This window comes from Heterodontus francisci, chromosome 19 (genome assembly GCF_036365525.1).
Source record: "Heterodontus francisci isolate sHetFra1 chromosome 19, sHetFra1.hap1, whole genome shotgun sequence".
NCBI classification, from domain to species: domain Eukaryota; kingdom Metazoa; phylum Chordata; class Chondrichthyes; order Heterodontiformes; family Heterodontidae; genus Heterodontus; species Heterodontus francisci.
In genome coordinates this window covers 73,456,194-73,473,225 of record NC_090389.1, presented here as the reverse complement: position 1 = coordinate 73,473,225, position 17,032 = coordinate 73,456,194, and the positions used below count along the sequence as shown (strand labels likewise).

Genomic DNA, 17,032 nt, shown 5'->3' with positions numbered 1-17,032 from the left:
AGACAGAGAGGAGAGAGACAGAGAGGAGAGAGACAGAGAGGAGAGAGACAGAGAGGAGAGAGACAGAGAGGAGAGAGACAGAGAGGAGAGAGACAGAGAGGAGAGAGACAGAGAGGAGAGAGACAGAGAGGAGAGAGACAGAGAGGAGAGAGACAGAGAGGGAGAGAGACAGAGAGGAGAGAGACAGAGAGGAGAGAGACAGAGAGGAGAGAGACAGAGAGGAGAGAGACAGAGAGGAGAGAGACAGAGAGGAGAGAGACAGAGAGGAGAGAGACAGAGAGGAGAGAGACAGAGAGGAGAGAGACAGAGAGGAGAGAGACAGAGAGGAGAGAGACAGAGAGGAGAGAGACAGAGAGGAGAGAGACAGAGAGGAGAGAGACAGAGAGGAGAGAGACAGAGAGGAGAGAGACAGAGAGGAGAGAGACAGAGAGGAGAGAGACAGAGAGGAGAGAGACAGAGAGGAGAGAGACAGAGAGGAGAGAGACAGAGAGGAGAGAGACAGAGAGGAGAGAGACAGAGAGGAGAGAGACAGAGAGGAGAGAGACAGAGAGGAGAGAGACAGAGAGGAGAGAGACAGAGAGGAGAGAGACAGAGAGGAGAGAGACAGAGAGGAGAGAGACAGAGAGGAGAGAGACAGAGAGGAGAGAGACAGAGAGGAGAGAGACAGAGAGGAGAGAGACAGAGAGGAGAGAGACAGAGAGGAGAGAGACAGAGAGGAGAGAGACAGAGAGGAGAGAGACAGAGAGGAGAGAGACAGAGAGGAGAGAGACAGAGAGGAGAGAGACAGAGAGGAGAGAGACAGAGAGGAGAGAGACAGAGAGGAGAGAGACAGAGAGGAGAGAGACAGAGAGGAGAGAGACAGAGAGGAGAGAGACAGAGAGGAGAGAGACAGAGAGGAGAGAGACAGAGAGGAGAGAGACAGAGAGGAGAGAGACAGAGAGGAGAGAGACAGAGAGGAGAGAGACAGAGAGGAGAGAGACAGAGAGGAGAGAGACAGAGAGGAGAGAGACAGAGAGGAGGAGAGACAGAGAGGAGAGAGACAGAGAGGAGAGAGACAGAGAGGAGAGAGACAGAGAGGAGAGAGACAGAGAGGAGAGAGACAGAGAGGAGAGAGACAGAGAGGAGAGAGACAGAGAGGAGAGAGACAGAGAGGAGAGAGACAGAGAGGAGAGAGACAGAGAGGAGAGAGACAGAGAGGAGAGAGACAGAGAGGAGAGAGACAGAGAGGAGAGAGACAGAGAGGAGAGAGACAGAGAGGAGAGAGACAGAGAGGAGAGAGACAGAGAGGAGAGAGACAGAGAGGAGAGAGACAGAGAGGAGAGAGACAGAGAGGAGAGAGACAGAGAGGAGAGAGACAGAGAGGAGAGAGACAGAGAGGAGAGAGGACAGAGAGGAGAGAGACAGAGAGGAGAGAGACAGAGAGGAGAGAGACAGAGAGGAGAGAGACAGAGAGGAGAGAGACAGAGAGGAGAGAGACAGAGAGGAGAGAGACAGAGAGGAGAGAGACAGAGAGGAGAGAGACAGAGAGGAGAGAGACAGAGAGGAGAGAGACAGAGAGGAGAGAGACAGAGAGGAGAGAGACAGAGAGGAGAGAGACAGAGAGGAGAGAGACAGAGAGGAGAGAGACAGAGAGGGGAGAGACAGAGAGGGGAGAGACAGAGAGGAGAGAGACAGAGAGGAGAGAGACAGAGAGGAGAGAGACAGAGAGGGGAGAGACAGAGAGGGGAGAGACAGAGAGGGGAGAGACAGAGAGGGGAGAGACAGAGAGGGGAGAGACAGAGAGGGGAGAGACAGAGAGGGGAGAGACAGAGAGGGGAGAGACAGAGAGGGGAGAGACAGAGAGGGGAGAGACAGAGAGGGGAGAGACAGAGAGGGGAGAGACAGAGAGGGGAGAGACAGAGAGGGGAGAGACAGAGAGGGGAGAGACAGAGAGGGGAGAGACAGAGAGGGGAGAGACAGAGAGGGGAGAGACAGAGAGGGGAGAGACAGAGAGGGGAGAGACAGAGAGGGGAGAGACAGAGAGGGGAGAGACAGAGAGGGGAGAGACAGAGAGGGGGAGAGACAGAGAGGGGAGAGACTGAGAGGGGAGAGACTGAGAGGGAGAGACTGAGAGGGGAGAGACTGAGAGAGGGGAGAGACTGAGAGGGGGAGAGACTGAGAGGGGAGAGACTGAGAGGGGAGAGACTGAGAGGGGAGAGACTGAGAGGGGAGAGACTGAGAGGGGAGAGACTGAGAGGGGAGAGACTGAGAGGGGAGAGACTGAGAGGGGAGAGACTGAGAGGGGAGAGACTGAGAGGGGAGAGACTGAGAGGGGAGAGACTGAGAGGGGAAGAGACTGAGAGGGGGAGAGACTGAGAGGGGAGAGACTGAGAGGGGAGAGACTGAGAGGGGAGAGACTGAGAGGGGAGAGACTGAGAGGGGAGAGACTGAGAGGGGAGAGACTGAGAGGGGAGAGACTGAGAGGGGAGAGACTGAGAGGGGAGAGACTGAGAGGGGGAGAGACTGAGAGGGGAGAGACTGAGAGGGGAGAGACTGAGAGGGGAGAGATAGACTGAGAGGGGAGAGACTGAGAGGGGAGAGACTGAGAGGGGAGAGACTGAGAGGGGAGAGACTGAGAGGGGAGAGACTGAGAGGGAGAGACTGAGAGGGGAGAGACTGAGAGGGGAGAGACTGAGAGGGGAGAGACTGAGAGGGGAGAGACTGAGAGGGGAGAGACTGAGAGGGGAGAGACTGAGAGGGGAGAGACTGAGAGGGGAGAGACTGAGAGGGGAGAGACTGAGAGGGGAGAGACTGAGAGGGGAGAGACTGAGAGGGGAGAGACTGAGAGGGGAGAGACTGAGAGGGGAGAGACTGAGAGGGGAGAGACTGAGAGGGGAGAGACTGAGAGGGAGAGACTGAGAGGGGAGAGACTGAGAGGGGAGAGACTGAGAGGGGAGAGACTGAGAGGGGAGAGACTGAGAGGGGAGAGACTGAGAGGGGAGACTGAGAGGGGAGAGACTGAGAGGGGAGAGACTGAGAGGGGAGAGACTGAGAGGGGAGAGACTGAGAGAGACAGACTGAGAGGGGAGAGACAGAGAGAGAGAGAGAGAGAGAGAGAGAGAAAGAGACAGAGAGAGAAAGAGACAGAGAGAGAAAGAGACAGAGAGAGAGAGGGTTTTCGCCAGGTGCTCCGGTTTCCTCCCACAGCCGAAGACTTGCAGGTTGATAGGTAAATTGGTCATTGTAAATTGCCCCTAGTGTAGGTAGGTGGTAGGGATTATGGGATTACTGCAGGGTTAGAATAAATGGGTGGTTGTTGGTCGGCACAGACTCGGTGGGCCGAAGGGCCTGTTTCAGTGCTGTATCTCTAAATAAATAAACAGACCCCCTTCTTATTCACACATGCCAGCAGCTGTTCGGTTGCCACGTGTGCCAACGTGGCACTCTGCACATTGGGGAATCCAGTTATTCTGAGGAAGACTGTGGTTTGGAGCTTTCGGGGAGGCAGGTGGTGTCCCTGTGGAGGAATTCAGCTTCTTATATTCAGCTGCATGAAACATTCCCCGACAGCTCCCCAACTAATGTTGCACAAATGCTGCATGGCAGCCTGGAAGGTTGTGGAGCTGTGGAAATTGAGAGCTATTGTCAGTATGATTGCCATGGATGGAGCAGTTGTGGCTGTAGAGCAAGTCTGAAAATCACGATGAAGTTGGCAAATGCACAATAGCATCCTTGGAAAAATGCTACGTTTGTTTGCATAACTCCTTGGAGAGATCCCGCGTAGGGCTCATAAGACCTGTACAATTATTAGAGCGCATAATGCCTACTCAGCTATTCTGCCTAATTCTCCTGGCCTGGACAGGCTGCTAATATCACTTCTTTGCATTATAATCAGAGTGATATGCCCACATGATAAGCCACCCCTTGTCTGAAGTTGATCTGAGTGTGGGTTTGGGTTGGGGGAAACTGGGTCCCAAAACTATTTTCTGGGAAGAGAGGAAAGCACCATGGTAAATGAAGTGTAGGTGCCAGCTATTTAAAAAAATGTAAAGGAAGGGAAGAATACAGAAGTCTGTAATTAGAAAGTGAAGTTGGTGCCCCTTCAGTTCACCAACCTCACTTACACTTGCCTGTCATGATAGGCTGAGCTACTGGATTGTTTTTTGGGGTGTAAAGCTACACCGATTAACTCAGGAAACGTCTTTGTACTTGAACACTGCTTTGGCAGGTCTAATATTTACATGTTAAAAAGATTGAGAAAAATGTACCCAAGTGCACTAAAAACCAAAGTTTTGTCATCTATTCAGCCAAACAACGGGGTGAACAATGGCACAAGTGCTGAATACATCAGGGAAATTCCAAGCCTGTGATTCTAAAGATTTAATTCTGACTGAATTTCACCAGGCCTGGAAACCACGCTATGATTTTACGTGGACAAAGCCCTTAGTTGGTCTCCAGCGAGACTTCCGTCCCTCTGAGGAAGGAAGTCTCAACTCCAAGAGCTGCTGGCCAATCAGCGGGCTGGCAGAACTCAGTCGTAGCAGTGCCACTAGGAATGGAGGCCACTGCTAGGACTGCCCCCAGTCAGAAGAGCAAGAGGGACGCCACTCCGGAATGAAGGTAAGAACACAAGTACAAGGAGCAGGAGCCAATGAGCCTGCTTCGCCATTCCATACGACCATGGCTGATCTTAGGCTTCAACTCCACTTTCCCACCCGCTCGCCATTGCCGTTGATTCCCTGAGACACCAAAAAACTGTCTATCCCAGCCTTAAACATATTTAACGATTGAGCATCCACAACCTTCTGGGGTAGAGAATTCCAAAGATTCACAACCCTTTGAGAAGTAATTTCTCCTCATCTCAGTCCTAAACGATCGGCCCCTTATCTCGAGACTGTGCCGTGTTCTAGATTCCCTGACCAACAGAAACAATCTCTTAACGTCCACCCTATCGAGCCCTTCAGAATCTTGTATGTTTCATGTGATCGCCTCTCAAACTTCTAAACTCCAAAAAATCTTCGCCCAATTTACTCAGCCACTCATCATAAAAGATAACCCCCTCATCCCAGAGACCAATTTAGTGAATCTTCGCTGTACTGCCTCCGATGCAAGTATATTCTTTCTTAAATGTAGAGACCAAAACTGCACACAGTACTCCAGATGTGGTCTCACCAAACCCTTATAACAATTGTAGCGAGACTTCTTTATTCCTGTACTCCAATCTCCTTGCAATAAAGGCCAATATGCCATTGGCCTTTCTAATTGCTTGCTGTACCTGCATTTTCTTAGTGCAGTAGGAGCAGCTTGTGCTTGGGTGGGGGTGGGGGGGGGGGGGGGGGGGTGGGGGTGGGGCCCTCCGTGGGGCACACCCCCCCACCCCCACAGCACGCAAGGAGGCCGCCAGGTTTTACTGAGTGGCCTCCTGAGGTCTTGAGCCACTTACCCGCTGCTGGTAATATACCAGTGGCGGCTCTTAAGTGGCAGTTAATTGGCCACTTGAGCGCCTTAATTTGGGCTGCTTCTCGCTGCTGCCACTTGTAACATTGCAGCGGAGGTGGGAAGGCAACAGGAACAGCTCCCCCGCCTCCCACTCAATTTTACGCCCTCCCACCCCCAGCCCACTCCTGTGGGGACGAGGGTGTAAAATTCCGACCAATGACTATTTAACTCTTTGCTAGTTGTAACAGCTTAACTTTTTATGTTAAAGTCATATGTAGAAACAAATTATCAGTCTAGGCTAGGTCTTAAACCCCAAGTTGATTACCCAAATAGTTAATTCTTGATGCACTAACATTGCGTTATAAGGAAGTAGATGGTCTGCACAAATTTTTTTCCCCCAAGGTCCTTTAGGAAAAGAAACCTGCCATCCTTACCTAGTCTAGCCTACATTTGACTCCAGACCCACAGCAATGTGGTTGACACCAAACTGCCCTCTGAAATAAAGCCTGGCTACCTGACCCAAACCCGACTACATGTGTCGGGGTCAGGTCGGGTCTGTATTCAGCGTCCAGCATTTGGGCTCGGGTCAGGTTGGGCTAGACTCTACTGTTTTGTTTTGTATTGTTTTTGTTTTAGTCTATGATCTTTTTCTGTTTCAAAAAAATGTTTGTTATTTTGGGGTCAGGTCGGGCATTTAAAAAATATTAAAAGGACTCGGACCTGGGTCGGATTTTAATTTTATACCTGAGCCAGGCTTTACTCTGAAATGGCCTAGCAAGCCATTCAGTTGTCAAGAGCAATTAGGGATGGGCTACAAATGCTGGCCTTGCCAGCAATGTCCACATCCCACAATATAGCTGGTCAACTTCAGTCAGCATATTTGAAGGAAACAATAACAAAAGCATGGTGAAAGGAGAAGGAGAATCAACCTGCACTGTTCTTATGCACTCCTGCTGTCCATCTGCTCAGAAGACACAGCTTAGGAACAAGCCAGCTCCTGGCTCTAAGTCAAGGATTGGTGTACAATATGGGGGAAGTGGGGGAAATGAAAACAAAGGGGAGATGGGAAAAAAACTAGGTTATATGTCTACTTGGTTAACACTACTTTATAATGATTAGCATGTGACATTTTACTTAACAGAATACATGGAGTTTGAACTGGAAAAGATACTTAGAATCTGAGGTTAGAAGATCATATCATCAGTCCTTTCCTCCTTAAAAGACTAATGAATACAAGCAAGGCATATTTTAGATGGTATCGTGCTTGGTAGAGAACTGCATATTCCAACTCACAAGAGGTTAAAAAAATAACAAATGATCACATTCAGCTGTTTGTGTACAGTACTGTATTGCATCCACACCACCTGGCTCAGAAGCAAGATAAGGGGAATATTAATTATATCTGGCAATAGATTTTATTGGTTACATGGTTACCTCACCAGTTCATATTTCTGAAGGTCAGATCAAGTAAATGTTTAACAATCTTAATCAATAATAGTCAACCAGCCATTTTGAGAACACAGTCCTTTCAACAGCCACATTCTGCAAGCAAGCAAACTCCTGGTTATGACATAGGGTCTCACTAATTTAGGATATAAACAGCCTACTTAGCATATTTTACATACCCTTCATTGCAGACAATCTCAGGGTAAAGTTAATTTATCTACCTTGTAGAGTCAGCTTCATTTTTGAATAGAATCATCCATCATCTAGCACTTAGATAAACCAAGTAAATCAATAAAAATAAAGACAAACCTCTAAAAAGTCTGCAAGTTAGTAATTCACCCTGCATTAAAGCCCCCAGAAAGCGGATATGCAAATAATGTATAGGAGAAAAAGGGCAGAATGGATCCAGATGGGTGGTTTTGATGCCTGCAGAGGAGGTTTTCATTCAGAAAATGAAGTTCAAGTCCAGAAACTGGATAAACATCAGTGCATATAAATAACCAGTGAGCTTATCACAAAATTCTAAAGATATTCAATGGTTGCAGAGGTGTCCAAAACATGTACTCAAATAGAATTTTTGAACTTATTTGGAAAATACAAAGAGAAAATACAAAATGATAAGCAAAAATCTTTGGTCAATAGAACATTTCATTTTGCTAAATGAACAACTATTTCTATCACAAATGCACTGGGATCTGGAGTCTTCACTTCTTGATAGAGTCTGATTATACTCACATGAGCAGTCAGGTCCAAAGGTCCCAGGAGGACAACACACTTTGATGGTACCCAGACAGAGCCACTGGAATAGATCTGGGTACTCCTCCTGCCTGTAAAAGAGTTAAACAGTTGCAAGATGAAAGTGGTCATACAGAAGTATGGTGAGTCCACCGTGCACTGTGCAGCTCAACTCTCCCACAACATTGAAGAAAGGACATCCTATCCAAGACAGTGCACAAAAAGATCACCTTTTCTACAGGTGCTTTACAGAGAAAGAAACTAAGAAACTCCCTCCAGATATTCATAATGTCAGGATTCTGTGCCCTCTCCCACAGGAAAGGCAAGGGAAAAAGAAAAACAAACAGTCTGCAAGCAGCAGCTGTAGGGTAGCAGCAAATTATCTCGTCTGACCGGGAAGTGTCTAAAGACAAGTCCACAGCCCAATTATCTACAGCTGAGGGGCATAGGAGATTCAGCACACTGCTTAATCATTCTCTGTCCGAGATTAAACGTCTCTGAGGCATTTATGAAAAATTATGGCAAAAGGAAGAGAAGGACAATGAAAATGGCAGTATTACTAAATCCCTGAAAGTTGCCACCCAGGTTAATAGGGCTGTTAAGAAGGCATATGGTGTGTTAGCTTTTATTAGTAGGGGGATCGAGTTTCGGAGCCACGAGGTCATGCTGCAGCTGTACAAAACTCTGGTGCGGCTGCACCAGGAGTATTGCGTGCAGTTCTGGTCACCGCATTATAGGAAGGATGTGGAACCTTTGGAAAGGGTACAGAGGAGATTTACTAGGATGTTGCCTGGTATGGAGGGAAGGTCTTACGAGGAAAGACTGAGGGACTTGAGGTTGTTTTCGTTGGAGAGAAGGAGGAGGAGAGGTGACTTAATAGAGACATATAAGATAATTAGAGGGTTAGATAGGGTGGATAGTGAGAGTCTTTTTCCTCGGATGGTGATGGCAAACACGAGGGGACATAGCTTTAAGTTGAGGGGTGATAGATATAGGACAGATGTCAGAGGTAGTTTCTTTACTCAGAGAGTAGTAGGGGTGTGGAACGCCCTGCCTGCAACAGTAGTAGACTCGCCAACTTTAAGAGCATTTAAGTGGTCATTGGATCGACATATGGATGAAAATGGAATAGTGTAGGTCAGATGGTTTCACAGGTCGGCGCAACATCGAGGGCCGAAGGGCCTGTACTGCGCTGTAATGTTCTATGTTTTAATGTTCTATGTTCTATTAAACACTCACTTTTTGAACCACCAATTTTCAATGTGTTCTTCATTCTGTTCCACCATCTGATTACAGTCAAAATTCATGCTTTCACATAGCATTTCTATGATCTCCAGCAGACGAGTCTCACTACAAGCAACATAAGAGGGGAACTGAAATTGTTAATGAGCTCAGAATATCTTATTGATTACAATTTTATGTTAACAGTTACATTACAGCAATCACAAGATAATTACAAATGACAAAAGGCCTATGGCCCATTAATTTATCCATCCAAAAAGATCCTACTAACCTTGCACAGATTCATACAATTGTTTCTTAAACAATTTCAGGATCTTTGCCTCCACTAAACAGAACTTCTTTACATTAGTCCTAAATTTACCTTCTATTAGTTTTAACCGTATCCCCTTGTCCAACACTCAAATTTCATTTGTAGTAATTTTCCAGATCCACCTTTTCCATGTTTACCATCTTGATTTCCTCTATAAAAACCAACTTGTTTTATCACCTATAATATACAGCATTCAGGGCAGCACAAGAAAATTCCTAAGCTAGTATGCTGCAAATTTTTAATGGATGAATACAGTACCCCAAAACAAAAGGAATAGAAGCAATATAAAAAACAGAAAACACAGTAAATGCATAAGCAGGTCAATCAGCATCTGAAAGTGAAAGATCGGAACATTTTGGATTAACTATCTTTCACATCGGATCACCCCGCTGTGACTTTAAAATTATGTATTTTCAGCATTTGCAGTTTCATTTTTTTTTATCTTGCAGAATCAGAGTACAATTAATAATATCCTGCAAGATGTTTCGTGGATTTTAAGTGATGATGGGAAAGCCACATTTTTTAAACAGAATATGGGAACTATCAACAAAATACAGCAGCTAGCCATTCTTCATTTGGGTTCAAAAATCCTAGCAGGGGACTAAACCAACATAACCCAGTCTACATGCTTAAACAATCCTCCCACCACCACAATACTAGTCATCCATAACACATCAAGTACCAGAGTTAAATGCACATGATCCAACCTATGTACTTCTGTGCATACACACTAATGTGACCTTTAAGCTCTTACCTGATTTCATACTTTGCCAAATTTTTCTTTTCCCAATCAGTGTTACCACCACCAAAATTCTTGTTTGCAGTTTTTTCCATTCCCTATGAACATAAACAGGGTAAAAGACTCCACTTACAATGAAGCTGTTTTTACCAGAACCAGTTGGTTGTCTTATGGTCATTTTGAGAGTACATTAGAGGTTCTGCATTAGCTTGCTGGAAGCTTTTTCTACAGCATTTTTAGGTTCTCCTCTCCTGAAGGTTTGGGGCTAGCCACTGACTATGAAAGACCAGAATTCTAGTCACTGAATACCTTTCAAGAAAAATGGTTTTGTAGCTAAGGAGAAGGAATAACAAATATACTATGTAAAACTGTCAAAACCATTCCCACTAATGGGATTAACTGAAGTTTTAAAATTAAAATGCACATTCTTCCTACCTGCACTGTTTCAATTATCAAAATACACCCTATCACCAGCATGAAAATTGCAACAAACTTTGTCTTTTAAAAGACTGCCCAGAACACTGAACAACAAATCTCGCCCTGAATTCACCAGTGATATGCATTATTATCTTAAATTTCCACCAGCAGCAGGAAGGAAAGAAAATTATTCAATTCAGTCTGACATTCAAAGCTGGATTCCTCATCAATGCAGCAACTTATGGTTCAAACATTGGGTAGCACTTGCATTTTTAGCACTAATTTTAAAAGTAATTTGAGTGGATTGAGTTGAATAACCCATTGATCTTTCCTTCCATTTAATAGTGAGGGAAAGCACTTTGCATTCACTTACTGCCTCCCCCATTGGCCCCTTTTAAGATTTTGTGTCCATGACAGATATGGGAGAGGCACCAGAGGACTGGAAAGTGGCAAATGTTTCACCCTTGAAAGGGTGAAAGGACATTCCTGATGACCATAGGCCAGTCAGTTTAACATTATTATTTCTAAAACCCTATGCAACACTAATCAGGGGAAAAAATAAACAGGCACTTGGAGAGAACTGAGTTAATTATGCACCTCAAATGCTGTATCCTGCAGGGCTACGGACCAAATTCTGGAAGGTGAGATTAAGCTGGCTGGCTTGTTTTGTGGCCGCGCAGACATGATGGGCCAAATGGCCTCTTTCTGTGCCGAAAACGTTCTATGATTCTATGACTCTCCAGAATCTTAGGACGGGCAATCAGCAAAGAGAAAACATGGGATCAAGCAACTGACGCTGCGATCAGCTGACTGGCCCAAAGTCATATCTGCTGGAGGCAAGTTACTGACATTGCAGTTCCTCTCATGGCCAAAACAACAGCTGAGATTCATCAGCACAATTCCTTACCTTCCTGAAGTTCTCAGTGATACGACGACAAATCTGACAAGAGTCCTGTTTTGTGGCAACAGACTCCAGAAATAGCAGAGGAACAACAAAGTAGAGGACGAACCAGAGGACGGGGGAGATGAATAGTTTGTGGCTCAGCAGCTGAGAGACCTTCATTGTGGAGAGTCCCTTTCTCAGAGATTAGGGCTACGCAACAAAGAAAAAAAACATTGCATCACATTGTAACAAGGAGAACCGTGTCCATTTACAGTTGGATACCTAAGCAAAAATAAGGATACCAGAGGAATGAACTACAGCAAATGGCCATTTTTCATCTTTCACTTTTATGTTTATCTGAGCCCTGTATACTCATTAAGACAATGGTGCCATCATCAATATCTATTGTTAGTATTTGCTGGTTACCAAGCTACAAAGTTTAGAATTAATCATGACACCGAAGGAATTCTGTACAGTCCCATTTTTGGTTGTCACACAAGACAAAAAACATCTGCAAATGTACAATAAAAATACTGAAACATAGTTCCTAGAAATAGCTGGCAGAGCTGTTGATGTATTTCTTTCGAGTGATAATCTATCAATGCTGGAGTGCTAGTCTCTGAGGAAATTGGGGATGATGCCATGATTGAAATGGAGGCGGATATTTACAATAAAAATATTACAATAAAAATGTAAATTATATATTTGATCTTTCACACACAAACATTATGGAGACAATGGCAAACACACATATTTCAGCAGCACTTTTTACACACAAATTAAAGATACACTATAGTGTGTGATTGAGACAAATAACTGCAGTAGTACAAAAACTGTGGATGCTGGTAATCTGAAGTAAAAACAGAAAATGCTGGAATTACTCAACAGGTCTGGCTGCATCTGTGGACATTTAGACCCAAAACATTAACTCTGTTTCTCTCCACAGATGATGCCAGACCTGCTGAGTATTTCCATCATGTTACGAAACTACAGTAGCATGCATTGCAGAGCCATGCTTCACTCTTAGGGGCTGTGCATAAAAGCCATCTAAATTCCTTGTACAGAACTGATCAGGAGAAACCCAACCTTGTCACACAGGCAGGGAGGGAGAGGGAGAGGGAGAGGGAGAGGGGGAGGGAGAGGGGGAGGGGGAGGGGGAGGGGGAGGGGGAGGGGGAGGGAGAGGGGGAGAGGGAGAGGGGGAGGGAGAGGGGGAGGGGGAGGGGGAGGGGGAGGGGGGGAAGAGGGAAGAGTCGGGTTTGATGTGTCTCTCTCACTCTCTCTGAAAGCTCAGAGGGCAGCAGCTCAGTGTGTTGATTGTTTTTGGGGGGGGAGGGAAGTGGGAGTTATTGGGGCTGTGGGGGGAAAGAGTGGGGTTTGATGTGCCTCTCTCACTCTCTCTGAAAGCTCACTGAGGACAGCAGCTCAGTGTGTTGATTGTTTTTGGGGGGGACGGAAGTGGGAGTTATTGGGGCTGTGGGGGGAAAGAGTGGGGTTTGATGTGCCTCTCTCACTCTCTCTGAAAGCTCACTGAGGACAGCAGCTCAGTGTGTTGATTGTTTTTTGGGGGGGGAGGAGGGAAGTGGGAGTTATTGGGGCTGTGGGGGGAAAGAGTGGGGTTTGATGTGCCTCTCTCACTCTCTCTGAAAGCTCACTGAGGACAGCAGCTCAGTGTGTTGATTGTTTTTGGGGGGGGAGGGAAGTGGGAGTTATTGGGGTTGTGGGGGGAAAGAGTGGGGGTTGTGAGGGGGAAAGAGTGGGGTTTGATGTGGCTCTCTCTCTCTGAAAGCTCACTGAGGCCAACAGCTCAGTGGGTTAAAGGCGCTGCTGTACCTGGATGGAAAGCCCCAGCCGGTCTCCGTCCGACACACACCTGGAAGTGAAAGGGAAAAGAAACACAATCAGTACATGAGAGGAATAGTTACAGACCCGCAAAGAACCCGAGCAATAACAACAATAAACAGGCGACCCAACTCATCATGGCGGTGCTCACCGAGTGACTGCAACGAACCCGGCTCCAGCTCCGGGGCCACTCCTGCGCCGGGTGATTTTGTTCTATTTCCACACCCCCAATCTCCTTTATTTTTTTGAAAAAAAATCTGAATTTTATGTTATGTTTTTTGCGAAAAGAATTGTCTCGGCGAAACAACCTGCCGGCATTCCCAATAACGTTCAATCTGATTGGTTAGATTTCGGGAGCCGTTTGAAGCACAGATTGCGCCGTATGGTTGGGGGCGGGGCGAATGGCGATGGCGTCAGACACCCGCGCACATGCGCTGTCCCTGCAAGTGGGAGCAGGTGGTCTGCAGGGAATGAAAACTGCAAGTGTTGGAAATACTCAGCACGTCTGGCAGCATCTGGGGAGAGAGAAGCAAAGTTAACGTTTCAGGTCAGTGACCGGTCATCAGATCTGGCAAAGGTTAGAAATGTAATAGGTTTTAAGCAAATAAAGCAGTGGTGGGGGAAAAGAGAACAAAAGAGAGTGTGCTAATGGTGTGGTGAAAGACAAAGCATTAGTGTAGAGAGAGTGTTAATGACAGAATAATGAGCAGCCCTAGCCAAAAGCGCAAACATGATAAAACCCGGAGGCTCAAGGGAGAGTACCTCATTTTCCAATTAGGCACGCTACAGCCTACCAGACTGAACACTGCGTTCAATAATTTCAGAGCATGACTGGTCCTTTTTTAAAATTTTATTTTGTTTCTTTTTATGTTTTTTACTATGTGTCCATCTACTGGTTTTATCATGTTTTTGCTTTTGGCTAGGGCTACTCATTATTCTGTCATTATCATTCTGCACAAATGCTTTGTCTTTCACCACACCTTTAGCACACTCTTTGCCTTTGCTCCATGACTTCCTTGTCAGTTAATCCCTCCAGCCCTCTGTCATATCACACACCTCCCTTTTGTTCTCTTTTCTCCCACCTCTGTTTTATTTGTTTAAAACCTATTACATTTCTAACCTTTGCCAGCTCTGATGAAAGGTCACTGACATGAAACATTAACTCTGTTTCTCTCTCCACAGATGCTGCCAGACCTACTGAGTATTTGCAGCACTTTCTGTTTTTACTTCAGATTTCCAGCATTTACCATATTTTGCTTTTATTTATGCTCTGTAGGTAAGGTGATTGAGATAGAAGGGTGTCAGAAAACAGATGCAGGGCTCATCTTTCATTGGATCACATCAAAGCTAGCACAGAGGCCATATGGTGATTGGAATGAAGATGACAATATGAAATCAAAACTGGAAATGCACATGCACAGACCTTATTGCCTGGAGAAAAGTCAAGTTATGGTTTAGTGCTGTGAGCCATCACTGGGCAGTAGCTTGAGCCCTAATGTTTGTTTTGCCCTGATCAAAACGACTAGTTTTCATTGGAAATGTGTAATGGAATGGTGGTGGACAATTAAGCAACGAACATGAGTAAGAGGCTCTGCAAACAACTCCATCCTCAACAATAGTAGATCCCAGCATCTGAGTGCAAAAGACAAGGCTGAAGTGGATGATTTTTATGGCCTTTTGCTGAGGATCCCACCATCATTAATGCCAGCCTTCAGCCAATTGAATTCACTCCATGTGACATCAAGAGACGGCTGAGTGCCCTAGACATAGCAAAGGCTAGAAACTCAACTAGACAAGCCACAAAAATGCAGTTCCTATTACAGCAGGCGAGAGGATATTCTGCAACAAGTGGCTCACCACCCGACTCTTCAAAGCCTCTGCATCACCTACAAGGCACAAGTCTGAAGTGTGATGGAATACTCTCTACTTGCTTGGATGGGTGTGACTGCAGCAACATTCAGGAGGGTGACCACCAAACAGGAGAACAAAAGTAAAATACTGTGAATGCTGGAAATCTGAAATAAAAACAGAAAATACTGGAAATACTTAGGCCAGGTAGCATTTGTGGAGAGAGAGAAATGGTTAACATTTTGGGTCAATGATCTTTCTGGTGACCTTTCATCAGAGTTCTAAAATGTTAACTCTGTTTCTTTCTCTACAGATGCTGCTAGACCTGCTGAGTATTTCCAGAAATTTCAGTTTTTATACCAAACAGGAGAAAGTAGTTTGCTTTAACAGCACTTCATCCTCTAGCTTAAACACAGATGTACTGTGACTGCAGTCCATATTATCCACAAGTTGCACTGCAGCAACTTGTAAGGCTTCTTTGGCAGCACCTCCCAAACCTGCAACCTCCATCAACTTCTGAAAGGTGACTAGGGATGAGCAATTCCAGCCTTGCCAGTGATGCCCACATCCCAAGAATGAATTAAAATAATAGAAGTAATGAGAAACATCCCTTTCAAAAATCTGTGTTTAATCAGTTAGAAATTTCTAGAAAGCCAATCAAATATGTTTTAAGGGGATGGAGTAGGGAGTTAGAGGTTTCATGTCTTTACCAATATATCCTTCCCTGCCTTTGTCCCTGTCCCATTTTCCCACTACCTATCACAGACAAACTATAACTTTAAGGAATTCCAGGTTGGCTGGAAACTGAGGAGGTCTCAAATGTAGGTGAAATTTTGTGATTTTTATTCATTTCACTGGTTGTGATAGTTCATGTTACAGCCTGACAGAGAACTTTCATTCTGTTCTATCATTTCATTTCTGTCTGATGGTATACCGTTACAGCTCTGCTTTGTTCTTTACAATTAATTTTCCACCTATTCCTATCATGTTACATATTGATCCAGTTTTTTGTGTTGTTATAGGTCTGTTCAATCCTGCAGTTTATCCTCTTATAACTATGCTCTCTTGTGCTGGTATAGCTCTCAATCCTATACTGTTTTAACTCTTCTCCATTCTACATTGAAACAGAGCTGTTCCATAGCTTTACCCTCCCTCACAACTGTACCCCATCTGGTATTATTATTGCTCTGCCCATTTTGCAGTGACACAGCTGCTTCACTTGTTCCTCCTTCTCACAAGCAGCAAATGAGATGAATGATCAGGTGATGTATTTTTGATGATGTTGATTGGGGAAGGAATGGTGACCATACACCAGGAAAACTCACTGCTCCTCTTTGAATAATGCCTTGTGATATTTATGTCCCTGAAAATGGCAAATTGAAACTTTGCCTCTGACAATGCAGTAACTCCTTCAGCATGGTACTGAAGTTATAGCCCAGATTTTCAGTTGTAATGATGGCAAAACTGTCAGCATTTGTTGTCAGTAGTCTGAAAAACTGGAAGTAACTTCTGTCATCCGCACATGCGCGGTTAAAAGCAGAAATCCAGAAGTTGCTGGCAGTGATTCGCCACTCTTCCATAGGGTGCACTGTTGATACCCTCACAGATGGAAATCAATTAGAAATTACTGAACTGACATGAACTTCCAGTATTTACCCTTTTACTCTCACTGTAATGCCCTTGAAAAGGTTACTGTGATGGAATCCATGGTTGCAAAGCTTGTAATTTTTAGACCCTAACTGAGAGGGAAAATAGAATTGAAACAGAAGCTAAAAACTGAAACAGAAACCAAAACTGAAACAGAAGCAGGTTTCCAGGGAAGCTGACACTGGTTAGAATCAGATAAAAGGTGACAGAGTCCTCCCCAGACCAGGCAGACAAGGCAGATCAGGCAGCAGTAGAGTGCCAGCAAGCAGTAGAAAGTAAAGACTGAATCCAGGAGCTGTTTCAGTTACTTAAAGTAGCCGACTAACCAGACCTGGCCATACAGTGCACAGGTTGTCATTGAAGGACTTGGATAAAGGGGAGACTGGTAAATCCACACCACCGAAACTGTCATGAGCAGAGCTGAAGAGGTTCTGGAGAAGTGCGCCTTGTGGTGAAGACCATACCCGTAGAGTTCGGATTGAGAGGGAACTGCTGTCGGAAGAAGA

The 17,032-nt window shown here is 45.4% G+C and overlaps 1 protein-coding gene across 3 annotated transcripts in view; it reads right to left on the bottom strand.

The window, feature by feature from the left end:
* Positions 1–13,414, bottom strand: part of LOC137380191 (protein disulfide isomerase Creld1) — a 45,283-nt gene extending 31,869 nt beyond the window's left edge. For 2 of the 3 annotated variants that reach the window (XR_010976992.1, XM_068051965.1), the window contains exons 1-6: positions 13,183–13,414; positions 13,023–13,062; positions 11,215–11,400; positions 9,906–9,988; positions 8,839–8,949; positions 7,600–7,691 (exon numbers count right to left, since the gene is read on the bottom strand). Coding sequence is in view for 2 of the 3 variants with exons in the window: in XM_068051965.1 (XP_067908066.1) it covers positions 7,600–7,691; positions 8,839–8,949; positions 9,906–9,988; positions 11,215–11,370 (442 nt within the window). In the remaining variant the exon portion in view is untranslated. Of the gene's footprint in view, positions 1–7,599; positions 7,692–8,838; positions 8,950–9,905; positions 9,989–11,214; positions 11,401–13,022; positions 13,063–13,163 lie in introns of all 3 variants that reach the window. The other variant, XM_068051966.1, reaches the window with a different exon arrangement.
* Positions 13,415–17,032: the final 3,618 nt, after the last annotated feature.